The sequence below is a fragment of the Gobio gobio genome, assembly GCF_949357685.1.
Source record: "Gobio gobio genome assembly, chromosome: 23".
Lineage (NCBI taxonomy): Eukaryota > Metazoa > Chordata > Actinopteri > Cypriniformes > Gobionidae > Gobio > Gobio gobio.
The window spans coordinates 5820213-5837900 of record NC_137119.1 but is presented as its reverse complement, the minus strand read 5'-3'; the positions used below and the strand labels follow the sequence as shown (position 1 = coordinate 5837900).

Genomic DNA, 17688 nt, shown 5'->3' with positions numbered 1-17688 from the left:
GTGTGTGAGATGGGTAGGTTTAGGGGTAGTGTGTGTGTGTGTGTGTGTGTGTGTGTGTGTGTGTGTGTGAGTGTCTGTGTGTGTGTGATGGGTATGTTTAGGGGTGGTGTGTGTGTGGTTTCTTTATGTAGTTTTGGTCATGATTTTTGAGAATGAAGGAACATGGCATAACCTGTCCATGCTGGCATCTAATTTGGCTGCTTCTACCAAGTGACAAATTAATTTGTGCCCAAAAAACAAAAAAAACAAAAAGAGTTACAGTTTGATTGGACGTAGCTTTCAGGAAGCATCTCGTTCATTTAGTTGGCATTGGTTGATTATATGGTTAGTTGCTAGCTTATCAAATCGGACCTGTGATCCATTTTTCAGTTATGATGACCATCGATTGAGAAGCACTCACCTATCTGGAATATCATATAATTATGTTTTCCTTACTTGAATTATTCCCTGCAGGAATGTTGAACATGCTGTCCATCTTAATCAGTATAATTTACACACATGAGGAAACAACTACTGAAAGCTGATATCCGTGTATGTTGGTTTTCAAGGAAACGAACAAGTGTGATCAGAAAGATCAAAAACATTCTTCATGTGCTGGCAGAACCAGTCAAACTATCGAAGGGAAAGGAGAATGTCCATGTAGTCGTGTGTGTTTACCGCATTACTCTCAGTGTCATCTCATCAAACACGATGGCACATGCTGCGCTACTGCAGCTGATCAGCTTGGCTGTTTCTGTGGGGTCAGCCGTAAGTTTCTATGGGGGCTCTTTGACCTTCATGCCAGGAAACAGATATCCAGGAGGAACAGTGGAGGTACGTCCTGGTTGATAAATTAAAACCAAATTAATATATATTTAATCTGACTGTCTGTTAACTTGAGCATAGATTTGAATATAAATGGCTATACTAGACTAAGGTTGGTCTCTTTTAAAAGAAGACACTCAGCAGATTATTGCCGAAATTAAAGCAGCTTAAATAAAAATGTTATTTGCTACCGGGACAATGACAGTTATTGTACACAGGCTATTGTAATGACAATTTTTATTTGTTAAACATAACTGTGAACTCATTTCATTCCAAACCTGTATGATTCTTTCTTCTGTGAAACACAATATAATATGTAACAAATATTTTATTTTCCCATAAAGTGAAAGTCAATGGGGTCCAGTTTTTGAGAGCATACTTTAAAATATCTTGCATGGCTTATTTGCAGTAAAAAAAAAAAAAGATATCTGTTGAATGTGTTCCTGGCAGATGCACTTTTACTACAGAGAGTCTGGTAAACAGCCCTGTGATCCTCAAGTCGGATGGGTCTGTGGTAGTGGAGACTGTGGCGTTCTCACAATCGCAGAGCCGGAGGTGACGGATCAGGACCAGTCGGGTCAGATCCTCTGGTGCCAGTCCGAGCGTCACATGACCACCAATGTCTCTGGTGACGAGCCCTTCACTCTGAGGTAAGACCCATGGAATAATTATCTCAGTATAGACGTGTCATAGCTGGGGGCGTGGCGTGGGGGCGGAGTCGGAGAAAAGTCCATTCCCCCACACTGGAAATGCATGGGGTGTTAACCCAGTATAGCCTATTTAGAATCACTTCTGCCGATTGGCAGTCTGCTCTCCGCAGTCTGCTTTCGTCGCCACTAGTTGGTCAGCGTCGGTTTGGTGTGTTCCTTGCTTTAAGTGCAGTTGTTGATAAGCTGTTTGGCATCAATGACACTGGTTTAAATAAAGTTTAGAAATCCGTCAGGTTTCTGTTGTCTTGCATGCATTTATTTATTTGTTTTTCTTGTTAGTACAGCCATGCACAAATTAGTTCAGCATTTACATTTTACAAAGAAAATTTGGAGTTGACATGTCAGTGCATGTATTCTGAAGAGAAAATGTCATTCAAGTGACTATATCAGCATGTATTGAAGCACAAACATGAGCCAAGTCCTTCCCTTAAAGGGTTAGTTCACCCAAAAATGAAAATTCTGTCATTAATTACTCACCCTCATGTCGTTCGACACCCGTAAGACCTCCGTTCATCTTCAGAACACAAATGAAGATATTTTAGTTGAAATCCGAGGGCTCAGAAAGGCCTCCATTGGCACAATGCACTTTACACTCTCAAGACCCATAAAAGGCACTAAAGACGTCGTTACAAAGTCCATCTCACTACAGTGGTTCTACAATAACTTTATGAATCAGCGAGAATATTTTTTGTGTGCAAAAAAAACCTAAATAACGACTTATATTGTGATGACCGATTTCAAAACACGGCATCATGAAGCTTCGAAGCGTTATGAATCAGTGAGTCAAATCATGATTCGGATCGTGTGTCAAACCGCCAAACTGCTGAAATCACGTGACTTTGGCGATCCAAACTGCTCATTCGACTCACTGATTCATAACGCTTCGAAGCTGCATGATGCTGTGTTTTGAAATCGTCATCACTATGTAAGTCGTTATTTAGGTTTTTTTGCACACAAAAACTATTCTCGCCGATTCATAAAGTTATTGTAGAACCACTGTAGTGAGATGGACTTTGTAACGACGTCTTTAGTACCTTTTATGGGTCTTGAGAGTGTAAATTGCATTGTGCCAATGGAGGCCTTTCTGAGCCCTCGGATTTCAACTAAAATATCTTCATTTGTGTTCCAAAGACGAACTGAGGTCTTACGGGTGTCGAACGACATGAGGGTAAGTAATTAATGACAGAATTTTCATTTTTGGGTGAACTATCTTACTTTGTAATCACTACAAAGATAAAGCATCTTACATGGTCTACATGCGTTCATTCGAATGGATAGTTTTCCCCCACGGCATAAACGGATATGACGTTTTTGTGGGCGTTCCCAGTAATGCCGACCAAATCTATATTCATGAAGAAATAACAATAGCTGTGTCATATTCATAGCTATGAAATGATCAGAAGTTTATACTTCTCTGCAAATAGTCCATTCTGACTGCAGAAATGGATGATCTGAAAACATTAGCTTAGCTTTTCTACGTTTACCATAATGTGACAACCATTTGGTTGAGCACGTTTTTGAAAAATTATTACACACATACTAAAGATATTTCATGGATATTTCACAACATAATTTTGTAAAGTTAGGCTCTTACAGTGTAATATGTAAAAAAAAAATGCTTACCTTGCAAAATTTCACCAAAAACAGTTCACATGGCAGGAGTGATTTTTAAAAAACATTCTGACATCCATGGTAGACGAAGTGTTGTGATTTCCTGTTGTGATGTCCTATTGATTGACACGGTGACATCTAGTGTTTTTTTTTTTTGGCATAACATATCTCAACCAGATGGTAGAGATGGCTCAATCAGCTTGAGTTAAGTTAGGTAGTCCTCTCAATAAAATATAGTGACTCAAAATGTGTTCAACCATTTGGTCGAGCAGGCAGTTATTTAACATGTTTGCTATCTAAAATCAACTTACAATTAAGTGTCGTTCATCACCAATTAACCATATGCAATATAATCTTTCCAGATATAACCATATCCACCAAAAATTACATAAAACAATTACATTTATACAAAACATAATTCCAGTTTTATATGCTTTACCTAAAATACATAAATCATTAGAGGATCCTCCAATAGTCTCAGGAAACGATGCGGCCACAGAAGCCATATCTAATTTCCTCGACTTTCAGATTCAACAGATAGTAATGAAATTACTATCTTATTTAAAAAATACCACAGATTTATTTGAATAAATGAAAACTGATTCCTTGTGTAAACATGGTGGATTGGATGGTTACACTTGATGTCAAACATTCCTCAAGATTATGACACCAGAGTACCGATAACAATGTATTGTGGACCTTAATATTGTGGATCTTAACAAAAAAAAATTGTTTGAGAAAGACTCAATTTACGGCGATGGGTACTCCGATAGCACAAAGTTACGGACATTTATTCATGGGTAAATTTTTACGAGATTTTATCTGTAAAGGCAATCCTTTTAATACACATATTAAGGTTTGGAAGATATACTGTATATTGACGATTGTTTTCTGGTATGGTCAGGTTCCAAAAGAGATACATTTGTGTCATTTTTCAAGTCGAGAATTCCTTCAATTGGGTTTAGAATGGACGAAAGTTGTGATAAAATTAATTTTTTGGATGTAAAGGTGACTAAGACAGAAAGTTTATTATGAATAACAGTGTATCGAAAACGTACAGATTAAAACACGATATTAGGAATAGATGGCTATCATCCAGTCCCTCTCAAATGGAGTTTACCGATTAATCAACTTTGCAAACTATACCGTAATTGTAGCACCACACATGAATTTGATGAACACACCAAATTACTTTTCCAATCTAGTGGGAATCCAGGTTAAGTAGTGCATTAGAAAATGTTAATAAATTAGACAGAAATTATCTCTTAAAGGTGCACTATGTAACTTTTCCGTCTGCTAGAGGTCGCCTATTGAAAACAAAGGCGTAGTTTGATGACACCAAGTTTGAGTGCAGAATCTTGGGACATGTGGTCTTCAGCTCACAGCCGGTGGAAAAGAATCGGAATAGGACTCGAGCAGAAATCATGTTGATGGATGTGATTATTAACGTCATTGTAGTGAAGCAGAGCAGGACCGAGTGTTGTGGAGCTAAGGAACCGCTGGAGCAATTGTTAATAAGAAGAACGCAACACATGCCTCGCGAGCAGCGGGACTTTTATTATGACACAGTCGCTCCTCCGCTCATGAGTGTGAGGTAACGCAGCTCTGTTGATCATATTAGACACATCTGAGTGTGTTGATGATGTGATGATGTTACTCTGTGCGTTTCTCTCGGCGGCTGCTATGACACTTGTTCACACTGCAGTGAGAGTAAAGCTTTTCTGCAGAATAAAACCGGAAACCGAGGGGAACGCAGATATGACGCGTTTGACAGGCGACTCCCTCACACGTCCCAGTTCCTCAGTTAAAATAGCTATTTCTCACCATTTACAAATAGTTGGAAACATTTGGGATATTGTAAGTACTCAACTGAACAAAATATATAACACTGGCCTAGTTGTTTTTGGATATTTTACTGCAAAAATGTTACATATTGTAGCAAAAAATCCATGCATGAACAAAGACATTTCTCAGTAAATTGTACATTAACATTATAATGAAAATCTTTGTGTACCCACATCTCTTCTGTGCCCTTGGGAGGCCGGTTGGAACACCATTGGTGTTTTGGGGTGGTTTCCAGTGAGTTTTTGGCCTAGTCTCTGCCTGGGAATGTTGCGGAACTGGGAGGCACACTCCTTCTGAGGAGGGTATTGGAGAAGTATGTTGGGTTGTCCCCTGCTGGCGAGCCGTTACAGGGCACCGGGTATATGTATAAGTCAGTCTCGAGAGGCTAATATCACTTTCAGATTATTTGGTAGCGTGGCAATTTCTTCCAAAGCGTTATTCCCTGTTGTTCATCCACTTTAGGGCATAGGGCTTACTCCTCAAAATGCACTAGAGGTCAGTCACACGACTGCCACACACACACATCACAAAACATGAACAAAATACAACATAAAGTCCAGGCCTGGTCCTCTCTCATCCTTCACTGTCGTCGCTCCTCCTTTTATGCGACCGAGCTCCTCCGTGAGACACGAGACCGGTCCAGCACGCAGCTGCCGCTCATTATCACTCACGACCGGCCTCGTCCCACTCTCACAGTCCCTCGGCCTCGCTTCTTGCCACAATAATGTTTTTACTAGCAGGACACTATAGTTAATTTATGTAAGTGAGGATAGCAAAATAAAGTAAACTGTGACAAATTATACCCAAAAATTCTTCATACAGTGACTACCAGTAAAATTGATACTTTGACCTGACCATGTTTTGCTTCAGTGTTTTTTCTTTAATTGCTAATGCGACCTTTAACACCACAGACTGAACAAAATTAAGTATTGCTTGGTCATCGGTTGACCTAAATTGGTATTATCTAATTGTGTACTTAAATTTAACAGCTGATTGGTTGATTGTAATCCATTGCACACCTTTCTATCAAAATAATCTGACATAATCAAGATGTATATATATTAAAACTCTCTTTCAGTGACTCTGGTTGCTGCTGGAGAAATAATGTTCATAATGACCGTGAATGGACTCTTCATAGTCTTGTTGACACAAGACAACGTTCAGACACTCGGACTGCAAACAAGTCCCCTGTTTCAGCAACAATACCAAGCATAAGGTTTGTGCTTTTAAAATGACTATTTATCCATAGACTTTTCCTACAGCTTTCTGGAATAGTGAAGATCAAATATGTTTGTGACCGCCAAACTGTACAATATATTTCACCACTGTCACTTCAACTATCAAGAAAATAGTTGCGTCTTTGATATGGTCTTTCCTCAGGGTTCCTCAGAACTGTTTTGAGCTTCTTCACCTGCTGGCCCATGACCCAGATGGAGATGATGTGAGATGCAAGTGTCCATCTTGCCATCAACACTCACACATAAATCTCGACGAGGTAACAGTTTTTAATGATACACTCCCATAAAAAGTTCAGATACAGATTAAACCGGCAAATGCACTTAGCTGATTTCAGTACTGTGGACGACAGAAATGTTGAATGTAAAAATATTACAATTTCATTCAATACTGACAAGTACAGTATATTAAATTTCAGATGCAAAATTTAAATGAATCAAGGTGATTTACTAAGTTTTGCGCAAGTCAATTAATATTGTATTTGTAATATTGTAATAATTGTTATATACCAGACACTAATTTGCACTGCTCTTGGTAGATTGTGTTGGTCATTATGGAAATGATCCGGCTGCATCTGTGTTCTTTAATATTCGTGTAGTCAGTAGATCACACGCTGAACTTCCACTCCCATCGACGCTTTTATTGGATTGCGCTCACGCTAAATTGCCTAGTAAATCTGGCCCTACATCTGGATGGGATTCAGAACAACTTTTTTTAAATTGCATAATTATAATTCAGTACAGAAAAAGAGATAATACAGAACAATGAACACGAACATGTGGGGATACAGAGAAGAACATAAAATAAAAAACAATTACAATTTACATATAAATTGTTCCATAATATGGAATGTTTTCAAAGCTTTTTTAGTGGAGGAGGTTTTTTTTAAAGGGAAGACAATAATAACTAAAACATAAGCGCATACTTTGCAGTTAGGTTTGAATTTAAGGTATCTTGCTTTGTATTTACCCATCATACCAACAAAGTTTAAGACATCATGTAGCTCTTTATTTTCCGAGACATCAGAGTGAAAAAGAAAGTTCTAAGCTGGTGAAATACAAGAAGTTAAGGAAGCTGAAATTTGAAGCCAAAAAACAAACAAAAGTAGAATGAGGGTAAAAAGAGAAACATTCCGGTTAAATTGACTCGAAAAGTATTCATTACAAGGGCCATGACCATGACATATTAACTTGTGGTAACGTGATGTAAAGCTGTGGCCTCGAGATCCTAAGTTGAGGGAACGGCATCTATTTCTCATGGCCACGAGTTAAATGTGTAAACAACCTGCGCGACCATAGCAACCTGGAATTATCAGAAATAGATAGGCCTATAATCATATTTATATTCAATTAAGAAATGATTAAAGCCTGACTTGCTCAAATCATATTTCCAATGTTCTTCACATTTTAAAACTTTTGACATTTTTAAATGACAATTTAAATGTTACATTTTTTCAGAGCACAAACCGTGATATTATTTTGTTTGTCTAGGACTCGTGCACTCTGAGCAGTAATGGTACATTGGACCTGGGACTGCATGTGTTTGAGCTCACGCTGGAGGACTATCCTGTATCAAACATCACTTTGACGAGTGGGAATGGGATCTCCTCTGTCAGAAATCCTTATAATCAGACTGCTCTCAGTCAAGTGCCTCTGCAGTTTGGAGTTGAAAGTGAGTGAGAATCATGTATCATGTATTAGTCGTTCTCAACCTTTTTTTAATTCCATCCCATCATATTTCGAAGGCCAGACAGTAGCAGCGTTTCCATTATCCTTCAAATTGCGAACGCCCAATGGAAACGCATCAATTTTGCCAAAACTCCAATATATTGCAAAAAAGTTTTTACCCGCGCATGAGATGGTTTTTTCGAAAAAGGAAATTTCCAGCAAAAATGCAATGGAAACATTCTTTTTCGCATTCACATTCTTTAAAGATGGCGCAGTATGTTTGGTGAACTTTATTGAGAAATATGAACCAAAACGGTCTTTAAGGTCTTGACGATTCCTAGAACCAAACAGAGAAGTGGAGATCGAGCTTTTGTAGCGATAGCTCCAAAACTTTGGAATGATTTAACCTTTCCTCTCAGATCGCCACCCACATTAAGTGTTTTTAAACACAAGCTTAAGGAATACCATCTCGCATTAGCATTCAATGGGGTATAGAAGTTGTTTGTGTATTAAAACTGAGGGGTTTATTTAGCTGTTGTTTTAACTGTGGTTTTAGTGTTGTGTTTTAATGGTTGTGATTGTCTTTATGTGTTTTTTTAGGTATTGTACAGCACTTTGTTCAATGGCCAGTTGTGTAAAAGTGCTTAATAAATGAAAATAAACAAAACGAAGACAAGAAGACAAGATAGAGTTCTTTATTAAACTCATAAAAGACAATAGAAATACAGGAATACTGGATTCTAAACAAAGAAATGCCACAATTTATCAAGACCTTGAAGCAGATATGAAGGAGAAACACCCACAAACACGTGGCCGTTCAAGTATAAGGGACTTTCCTTACCATTAATGCTTGAATAACACACCTCTCCTTCCATTAAAAATAATGGCTATGCGGTGGCTGGGATATACATAAACCTACCAACATACGTGGCATAATTTTTGCAATGACTTATCACGAGAGGAAAAAAATAGGTTTTAGTCGTATAACATCGGTTAATGGAAACGCTGTCATTTAGCAATAGTTTTTTTATCGGCATTTAGAAAATATCGCAAAAGTTTTGGCGCACATCTGTATGCTGCATTCATACAGGGCGTCGGCATCAATTATTCTCGTTTACATTTAATGGGTGATGTGTTCCTGGATCAATATCTTTGTTGATCCTGAAACAATATTCCAGTCAACCAATCAAATTTGTTGGACAAGTTTACAGTTTCTGTCAAGCAAGGGTTAGGTGCTTCTGCCCCATTCTTATTCACCTATCATTTCCCTCTGATTTTAGGCTTAAGTTATGGGCAGGGTTAGGGTTAGCAGGAAATATACAGTATATATTTATAATTTATTATAAAAGTATTTTTAATGCATTACTTATGCCTTGTAATACACCTCGTAATGCATGTTATGATCTCATGAATAATTGTATCCGCAGTTGCAACACACTTTTTTAAATCCCAATGGGAGATTTGAATGGAAAAAAATAAATAATGCTGTAAAAACTCTATTAGAAACATATGTGATGAAATAAAAAGTGCTATTTGCTGTCAAAGACTAGTCCTGTATGACTAAAGGCCTGTTCACACCGGGACGATTTTCACGTGTGTTTATCGGCGATGTTTTACCTTGTGACTAAACAAAGGGCGCCAATGTGAGTGTGCACACCGACGCGCAAAATGGCAGGCGTAAAAGCGTAATGAGGCTTAAAAAAAGCCTTGGGTTCGTTTTTTTATTCTGACGCGGCACGTTAAAAACTGGCCGACCAATGAGATTGGCGCTTTTGTTCACATGCCTGGAGCTGCCGAAGTTACAGTAAAACACGACTTGGTGGCGCTCAAGCACAAAACGATCTTGCTGAGCACACATTGATTCGACGAAGAAGTTGTAAGTAGACAAAGAAGAAGATGAGCTGCTAATGCTGCTTGCCAGTTAGCAAAAAGTGTGTGAATGGTTTTGGCAAGCACGTAAATACTGTCTCTCTTCTTCTTCTGTGTGACAATGTCAGAAGCGTAAAGTGCCGCAGCACCACCTTGTGTACCGGGAGCGCCATCTACTGAATTTGCACGTTCACTCGGCGAATCACCAGTGAAAATCGATTGGGTGTGAACACTCAAGACACGCCGAAAACGTCGCGAAAAACGCTGGCGATAAGCGTGCACGATATTCGTCCCGGTATGTACAGACCTTAAGGCTTTAGCTGTAGTTTTCATGTATTGTGTAGCTCCAACTCACTGCCGTTCTTAGCATTTAAATCATTCTACCCTGTTTCCACTGTTTTGTAGTTCTATCACCAGTCCATAGTTGTGTACCAGGGGTGAACAGGCCAAGTTTACTGACGCCAACTCCCTTACATGGAGATGTACAACATGCAGCTGTTGGACGTGTTCACGTTATCACCCTCCGAGCCCAAAACTTGGACAACAGGTTTGAAATATGCACTTTATGTATTGGTAAACACTCCAGTGCTTATTTGTGTTTGCGCTCTGGAGAACATTGAAGGTTTCTATTTACAATATGTTTTTGCAGAGCTGAGAAATGCAGCCAATCACATGCATATCTCTTAAACACAATGGGCAATCAGAGGTTCAGTGTAGAGTTTTGCACACTTGCGAATTCTATAACAAACAATGTGTACACACGATATAAATAAGATATTGACTGTGTGGTGTAGACAGCTTTATTGATTATCACAGACATTTTTGCAAGAGTGCAGCAGAACTGAAGTGAGTGACGGATTTCTATTTCTATTCGCATAAAAGTTTTGTTTTTCATGCTGCTAAGAGGACCAACGGCCACATACACATTTAAATGCAGGATTCACTCTTGAAATTGCAATTATTGACTTAGTGATAACCATAACAATGGATGGGACATTTTGCCTCAATAAACTTCGAATTACTGCTTATTAATAGTAGTTAGTAAGGTAGTTGTTAAATTTAGGTGTTGGGTAGGTTTATGGAATGTAGTAAATAAGGCAATAGTATGTGCTTTATAAGTACTAATAAACAGCCAATATCCTAATAGTATGGATACTAATAAGCAACTAGTTAATAGTGAGAATTGGTCCCTAAACTAAAGTGTTACCAAAAATACATTGGCCTAGATGTGCAGTAAGCGATGTAGGAAAATCACATTAAAATAATTGTGCAATGTTGCAACTACTTGTAAAAGGAATAACTTGTAAATCTTTATTAGAGCATCCTCCCTAACTTCAGAAGCACCCTCAGTGATTTGTTTCTGGAACCGGGCCTGGTCAGATGTGTGTGACGTGACCTTGGTGAAATGCTTAGTATCTCTAGATAAACCAACCAACAGGTTTTGCATGTACCAGTTACTTTAGTAAATGTTATCTAATCTTTCGATCACTCTTGTCTAGTATCTTGGCATTCCAGGTCAGTGGTCCATGGAATATGTCAAAGAGCCTGAGGAATGCAAGTCAAGGGGTTACAGAGGCAATGCTGACATGGACACCACAGGAATCGGACCTGCATCACCATGTGCCCGTGTGTTTCGCTGCAGAGACACTTCAGAGGTAAAACGAGGTCTGTTCTTAAGCTCACTAGCAATTTAGAATGGATATGATTTTTTCAATTACCTGTCATTTGTCTTTCTCTCCATAATTAGTCAGTCAGAGATGAGGTGCATTGTTATCATTGTGACAAAATCAAGGGTTCTCTCAGGTAAAAAAAGATTTCTTAAATGTCTTAATGCATGAAAGATTCTGTAAACAATTGTTCATTTTCACAGTTTCTGTCATTGTTTTTGTAGTGTGAAATATCTAGTTCAATCATGTTGATATATCCTTTACATGCAATCTGCTTGTAATCACATAATTTACATGGCACAAGCTGATTGGCCTCTGCTGATCCTGCAACCAATGAGATTGCTTGCTTGCTCAAGGTTCAGTCTTTGCCATAGGCTAGTCCTGCTGTGTGCTATCAGAGTTCCTCTGAAACCCTCCACCTGCCCAGTATGTCTATTCATGCAACAGCAGAATACTATAGATCCCGATACTAACAGATCCCGATACTATAACTTGGATTTAAAGTGCCCCTCTTATGGTTTTTTGAGTATTCCCTTTTCAAAGAGTGTGTAAAATAACTGTTATTGTGAATGTAAACGTTCTACAAAGTTGTAAAGTAAAAAGTGCATGAATAGTTATTGTCTCCCAAAAGAAACCCTGAACCGCCTAAATGAGTCGTCTGTGATTTGAATCCCACTGCGTTACCGTTCTACATCACTAGATAATACATTTGCATAATGCCCGCCTACGTTGTACGTTGTCCACCCGCAAAGAACTTGACCCGCAAACGTAATTTTACTGACGACTGCTTTTTACATCTCGCAGGAGTTCAAAGCGAAATTCATAAAACGCTTGCTCTTGAAAGATAGGTCAGTACCAGTTTATTTGGACCCGCTTGCTCCTCAGAATCATAACCTTTAAGTATGAATAATTATTGAGGTAAATATTTTCTACTTCAAGATGAGTAGCGTATCACTGAGAAACGTCCTGTTCAAGTCGTCCTTGCGATGGAGGCTCGGGTTGAATAACTAGTTCTTCTAGTTCTTCTAGTTCTGTCTTTACAGTGTGTACAATCGCTGAGCTTTAGGAAGAAAGACTGAATCATCCGACGAGTCGTTTGAGAATCATTTAACATTGTGGTGATGTGCAATGTATATTATGAGAAAATAAAAGTGTTTTTTGACTTTCGATGCATGTAAACCTGTTGTTGGAGACTCCAAAACAAAATTAGGAACCTTTAAAATAGCATAATAGGGGCATTCTTTTCACATTTTGCTTCTCACATTGTAAGTGCATTGATAATATCTTGCCATTTTTGTTGTTGTCATTTTTTTATTTAGATCAATTAATAAATGTATCATATCCCTCAAGGTGAAGCAGAGGTCTTCTGTGAGGATAACAGTATCAGCATTGCAGTAAGCAAAGCCTCCATGAAGGGGATTGATCAAGGCTGGCTCCAACTGAGAGACCCCACCTGCTCTCTTACTTCCAATGACACCCATATCCTGGGCAAGGTGTCCCTCGACACCTGTGGTACCACGATGGAGGTAGAAATACTGTTGTCTATGTTCTCCAACACCTCTTCTTGGTTATGTGAACGTTAGCGGAACATTACATTCTATTGTTTTGAGAACGTTCTGTTATTATTACTGAAGAATGTTATTGAAAATGTTCCCTTTTAGCTGATCCTTCTAATGATTAAAGGACTTTCTGAGAATAATGGTCAAAAAATGTTTTCTCCCAAGATTGTGTTAATCAGTTATATATAATATATACAATATTCCAAGAATTTTGTTCTAAGAACATTTTATATTCACATTGGATGGATCCAATGTTCCATGAACATTGCCACAATGTTTTCTTCTAACATTACAAAAACATTCATCAAATATTATAAGGAACATTGTTTTAAGAACGTTTTCTCTCAACATTATGAGAATGTGTATCAAATATGAATAATGTTATAATAACGTTCCATTAATTTTTTTAAAGAAAGTTTTGTCCTAATATTTCCTTGAAAAACCCTGTTAGACATAAAGTCAATTTTAACTCTGTTTTTTATTTCTGCCTAATCTTCATCACCAATCAGGACTTAGGAGACTTCATGGTCTTCAAAAACGAGATCAATTCTTTTGAGAACCCTAATGAAGTAATCACCAGACGCAGTCAAGTTAAAATTGGCTTCTCCTGCCAGTACCCCAAAGTAGCCAGTGTTTCAAACCACTACATCAGCAAGAAGTCAGACTTCATCTTCACTGAATCCAGCTTTGGCACTTTTAGTTACTCGTTTGACATTTTTACTGACAATAACTTCAGCAGTCCAGTGGATCCCAGTCTGTATCCGCTGGAGATAAACTTGCTGGATGTGCTCTACATCGGCATTGCAGCCCATTCTGCTCTCCCTGAGGTCCAGCTCTTTGTGGAGTCTTGCAGGGCCACCCCAGATAACAACCCATACAGTGCCCTCTTTTATGACATCATCAAAGAAGGGTGAGACTGCTAAAAACCTTATACTAAAGTGTGGTAAAACCTCTCTTCTATATCTGTTCCACATTTCAACTGAAAACTGCTCTGTATAATTCTTCAGAGGTCATGTGATCATTGTGTTCTTACAGGTGTATTATGGATGGCACAGTTGAGGTTTATCAAAGTGATGCAAGAATGTATGACTTTGGGATCCAAGCATTCAAGTTCACAGGCAGCTACAATGAGGTATCACCGAATCACATAGTTATGTTGTGAATTCTGTTGAGCAGGAACATTTAACTACAATGCACTCAAATTCTGTTGACAGGTGTACATTACCTGCTCTGTAATTCTGTGTGCGGAAGGAAGTTCAAACTCCAGATGCGCCCAAGGCTGCCTCAGAGAACCTGCACGCAAACGCAAACGAGATGTGAGCAAAGAAACTGCCAGTCATTACATCACACAGGGTCCATTTAGAGTGGCAAAACAAATTCAGCATTCTGCAGCAGGTATAGTAAAGTCTTAAAAAATAATGAGTCCAACTGATTCTGCATTATGATCTTTAATATAACCTCATTTTACTTTCTTTGGCATCAGAAAATGGTGGTCCTCTTCATATCAGTGTAGGCACCGCAGTCTTCGCAGGACTCTTTATCGTCTCCATTGTGGTGCTGGTGGGATTGTGGGTGTACAACAGCAAAAAACCAAGAGCAACTGACCGCATGTATCTGATGTCAAGAACTTTTAAACATAATAAATAAGTTTCCAATTTTCTGTTTATGAATCCTGATCATGTTAATGGAAAATATAATTCCAAAACCATTACTTCTGCATTACTTTCTGACAGACGGGTTTGTGTGTAAGAAATGATTAATATATGATACTGTGTGTTTCAGGTTCTGTTCAAAAGTAAAGCACATGTGGTTTACACAAGTAAATTAATAGTTTAGAACAATAAATAGCAGATTAGGAGCATGATTGCCTTTGCCCAGTACTTTTCTCTTTTTAACCCTTTTTCTTCTTCTTTTAAACACTGAATAGTATGTAAGCTTGTTTACATTTTACATTTTTACATGGTAACATCCTGGTTTTAGGATATATAAAGAATAAAGTAAATTTGACTCGCTTTTGTCTGTTAGAAGTACTGTTTCTTTTGTCTATTCACTAATCCATGTTAATTCTGACTAAATGTAACTCTAAACCTGGGATTCTGTTGCTTTCTTTCAATTAAACTTCTGGTTTATGATTCTCGATGTGATGTTTGATTAAAAAGCTTGTATTTTCCTCTGGATTCAAAGAAAATAAAAAAATTAAAAGAATTATATCAACAACAATTTCATGGGGTCAGATATACTTTGTCTCATTTGTGTCCCAGTTATTCGTCTAAATAAGCTCAAACAAGGTCTGGCCCTGATGATTTTGGTGACCCCGACGTGATCTCACATCTTTCTAATTCTGCTAGTTTAATCACGCAATTCTCGAAAATAATAATCCACCTAATATACAGACATATTTGCTTTTACGGCATCCTTCCCTGCTAATAATGCTGACTGTTATGAGTTTGGTCGTCCAGTGGCGGGGGGGTGGGGGGTGTTTTTTATCCCAGCGGTGGGGGGGGGGGGGGGGGTTCAAATAAATACAAAGCAGTACCAAGATGCGTGTTGAATAAATTCAAGCATTAAAGAGAAAACCGTGTCTTCACTTTTATCTTTTTACACATTCTTTTCCCACATATAATTGAATGAGGAAAGGAATAACAAAAGAAAACAGCAACAACAGACTAGCATGTTGACTACTTGAACATAAATGTTGCTCTCCTTTCTTTCTGGCCAGCAAATTACTCAATGACTCTCTGATTAAAGTCAGTCATCTCAGTAGTGTCATGACGTTTACATTTTTCATTTAGATATTTGAGGTCTCTTACCCCCGTTGTTGATCATCTTAACAAGATGAACTCAGATAGACATCCATTTGTTCGGCATCCCTCGCCCATGAAACCGCATGAAACATATTGAAGAACTTATAAAATAGTTAACCGATTAAAGCCAGTTTTTATTAAATGCTGAGGCTCTTACTAACAGCTGGCACGTCGTATGAGTAAACTATTTTATTTTTATATCATTTTTGTATACATGTATATTTCTGGAATTTTGATGGCTATTGACAAGCCACCACTGCTCTCTTCACTTACGTGGTTTCATTCAGCAACCTAAATAATAGGGGTGTGCATTGGCACTGCCCTCACAATTCGATTCGATTACGATTCACCAGGTAACGATTCGATTCAATTCGATTCTACGATGCATTGCGATGCATCACAATTCTACTGCACACAACAAGGCAAATTTTTAATCAGTCATGAGGCAATACAAGCTGTCAGATATTGAACAACAGATTGTATTGGCTGCTATGTGTGTATTATCACTCTCCTGTATCTTTGACATAAATGTCATTAAATAAAATAAAATTGAATGGTACAGGGTATTGGATATGGCATTTTCAAACCTGAAAAAGAAAACATAAATCACTGCTTTCAGTGCTTTGAATGAGAAATGTTTCTCTTCTCTCTGCTTTAGAACCATTTGAAATTATATAGAGCAATAATAACCAACAAAGCCAACTTTTTCCAGCAGTGAACATAAGTGTTTTTTTTTTTTACACACAGTAAAAAGCTCTAAGACAGGGCACTTCATGAACTCCTGTGCAAATATTAATCCGTAATTACAGTCACACTATTGTAAAAACAACCACCACCCAGGCACCCACCCAGCAATAAAAATATTCAGTGCAACACACACAGTAACGTTGACACTAGGGACTCGTCAATTCTCGTGCTTGATTTTAGTGTGGCAGGCGCGTTAGCAGGGTGTTAGCAGGGCGTAAGCAGCGAATATTTTTTTCGGCGCCCATGTTAACAGATTAGAGCATTCACATCGCACGCAGAGGCGGCACGGCAGCGCATCGCAGGAGGAGAAGCAGCAGTGCCGCGATCGTTTCGGCACCGAGTCTATTTTTGCCGTTAGTAGTAACGCGTGCGGTGTGAAGCCGGCGTCAGAATCCGAAATGTGCCCAGATGTCCGCTTTCCAAGCTTTGGGTGCGTTTTTAATTACCCGTCTATCGCGGTCATCTCCCTCCGCCTCAGCCATCTTGATTGTTGTTGTTATGACCCTGGAAGTAATTGAAACTTCACAACTTTATTGTCCAACTCAAGGCCAGAAAATAAACGGTGACATAATCGATTATGGCACTTTGCCGCATCGATGCTGAATCGTGCATGCCCCGCATTGCGATGCATCACTGAATCGATTATTGTTGACACCACTACTAAATAAAGCTTTTTTTTTATTGATTTCATTCTCTCTTTAAGATTTGCATTAAAGTCAAGTCAAGTCACCTTTATTTATATAGTGCTTTTAACAATGCTGATTTTTTTCAAAGCAGCTTCACAGTGTTAAACAGGAAAATAATGCAACAGAATTTGATTCGGATGTATAGCCGCTCTGGAGAAAACGGTGATGTTATCCAGCTCATTTCAATTATCATATAGTGACAATGCGGGCAGATCAGTAATTTAGTTGAAAATTTATTTGAATATTTAGTTGAAAATTTAGTGTCCCCAACTGAGCAAGCCAAGCCAAAGGCGACAGTGGCAAGGAACCAAAACTCCATCAGGTGACAGAATGGAGAAAAATAAACCTTGGGAGAAACCAGGCTCAGTCTGGGTGCCAGTTCTCCTCTGGCCATCATGCCATGTCGGTGAGCCAATTATTAAATAGGAATATTCGCAAGATTGGAGTCATTTACATTTATGCATTTGGCAGACGCTTTTATCC

At 38.4% G+C, this 17688-nt stretch overlaps 1 protein-coding gene across 1 annotated transcript; it reads left to right on the top strand.

The window, feature by feature from the left end:
- The first annotated feature begins 605 nt into the window (after positions 1–605).
- LOC307119607 (uncharacterized protein) lies at positions 606–15148 on the top strand. Its single transcript, XM_079805970.1, has 13 exons — positions 606–813; positions 1255–1454; positions 6049–6186; positions 6351–6465; positions 7697–7877; positions 10148–10289; positions 11242–11397; positions 11490–11545; positions 12760–12935; positions 13478–13878; positions 14004–14100; positions 14183–14363; positions 14452–15148. Exons 1-13 carry the CDS (start codon positions 691–693, stop codon positions 14613–14615), a joined length of 2130 nt encoding a protein of 709 aa, XP_079662096.1. The 5' UTR covers positions 606–690; the 3' UTR covers positions 14616–15148.
- Positions 15149–17688: the final 2540 nt, after the last annotated feature.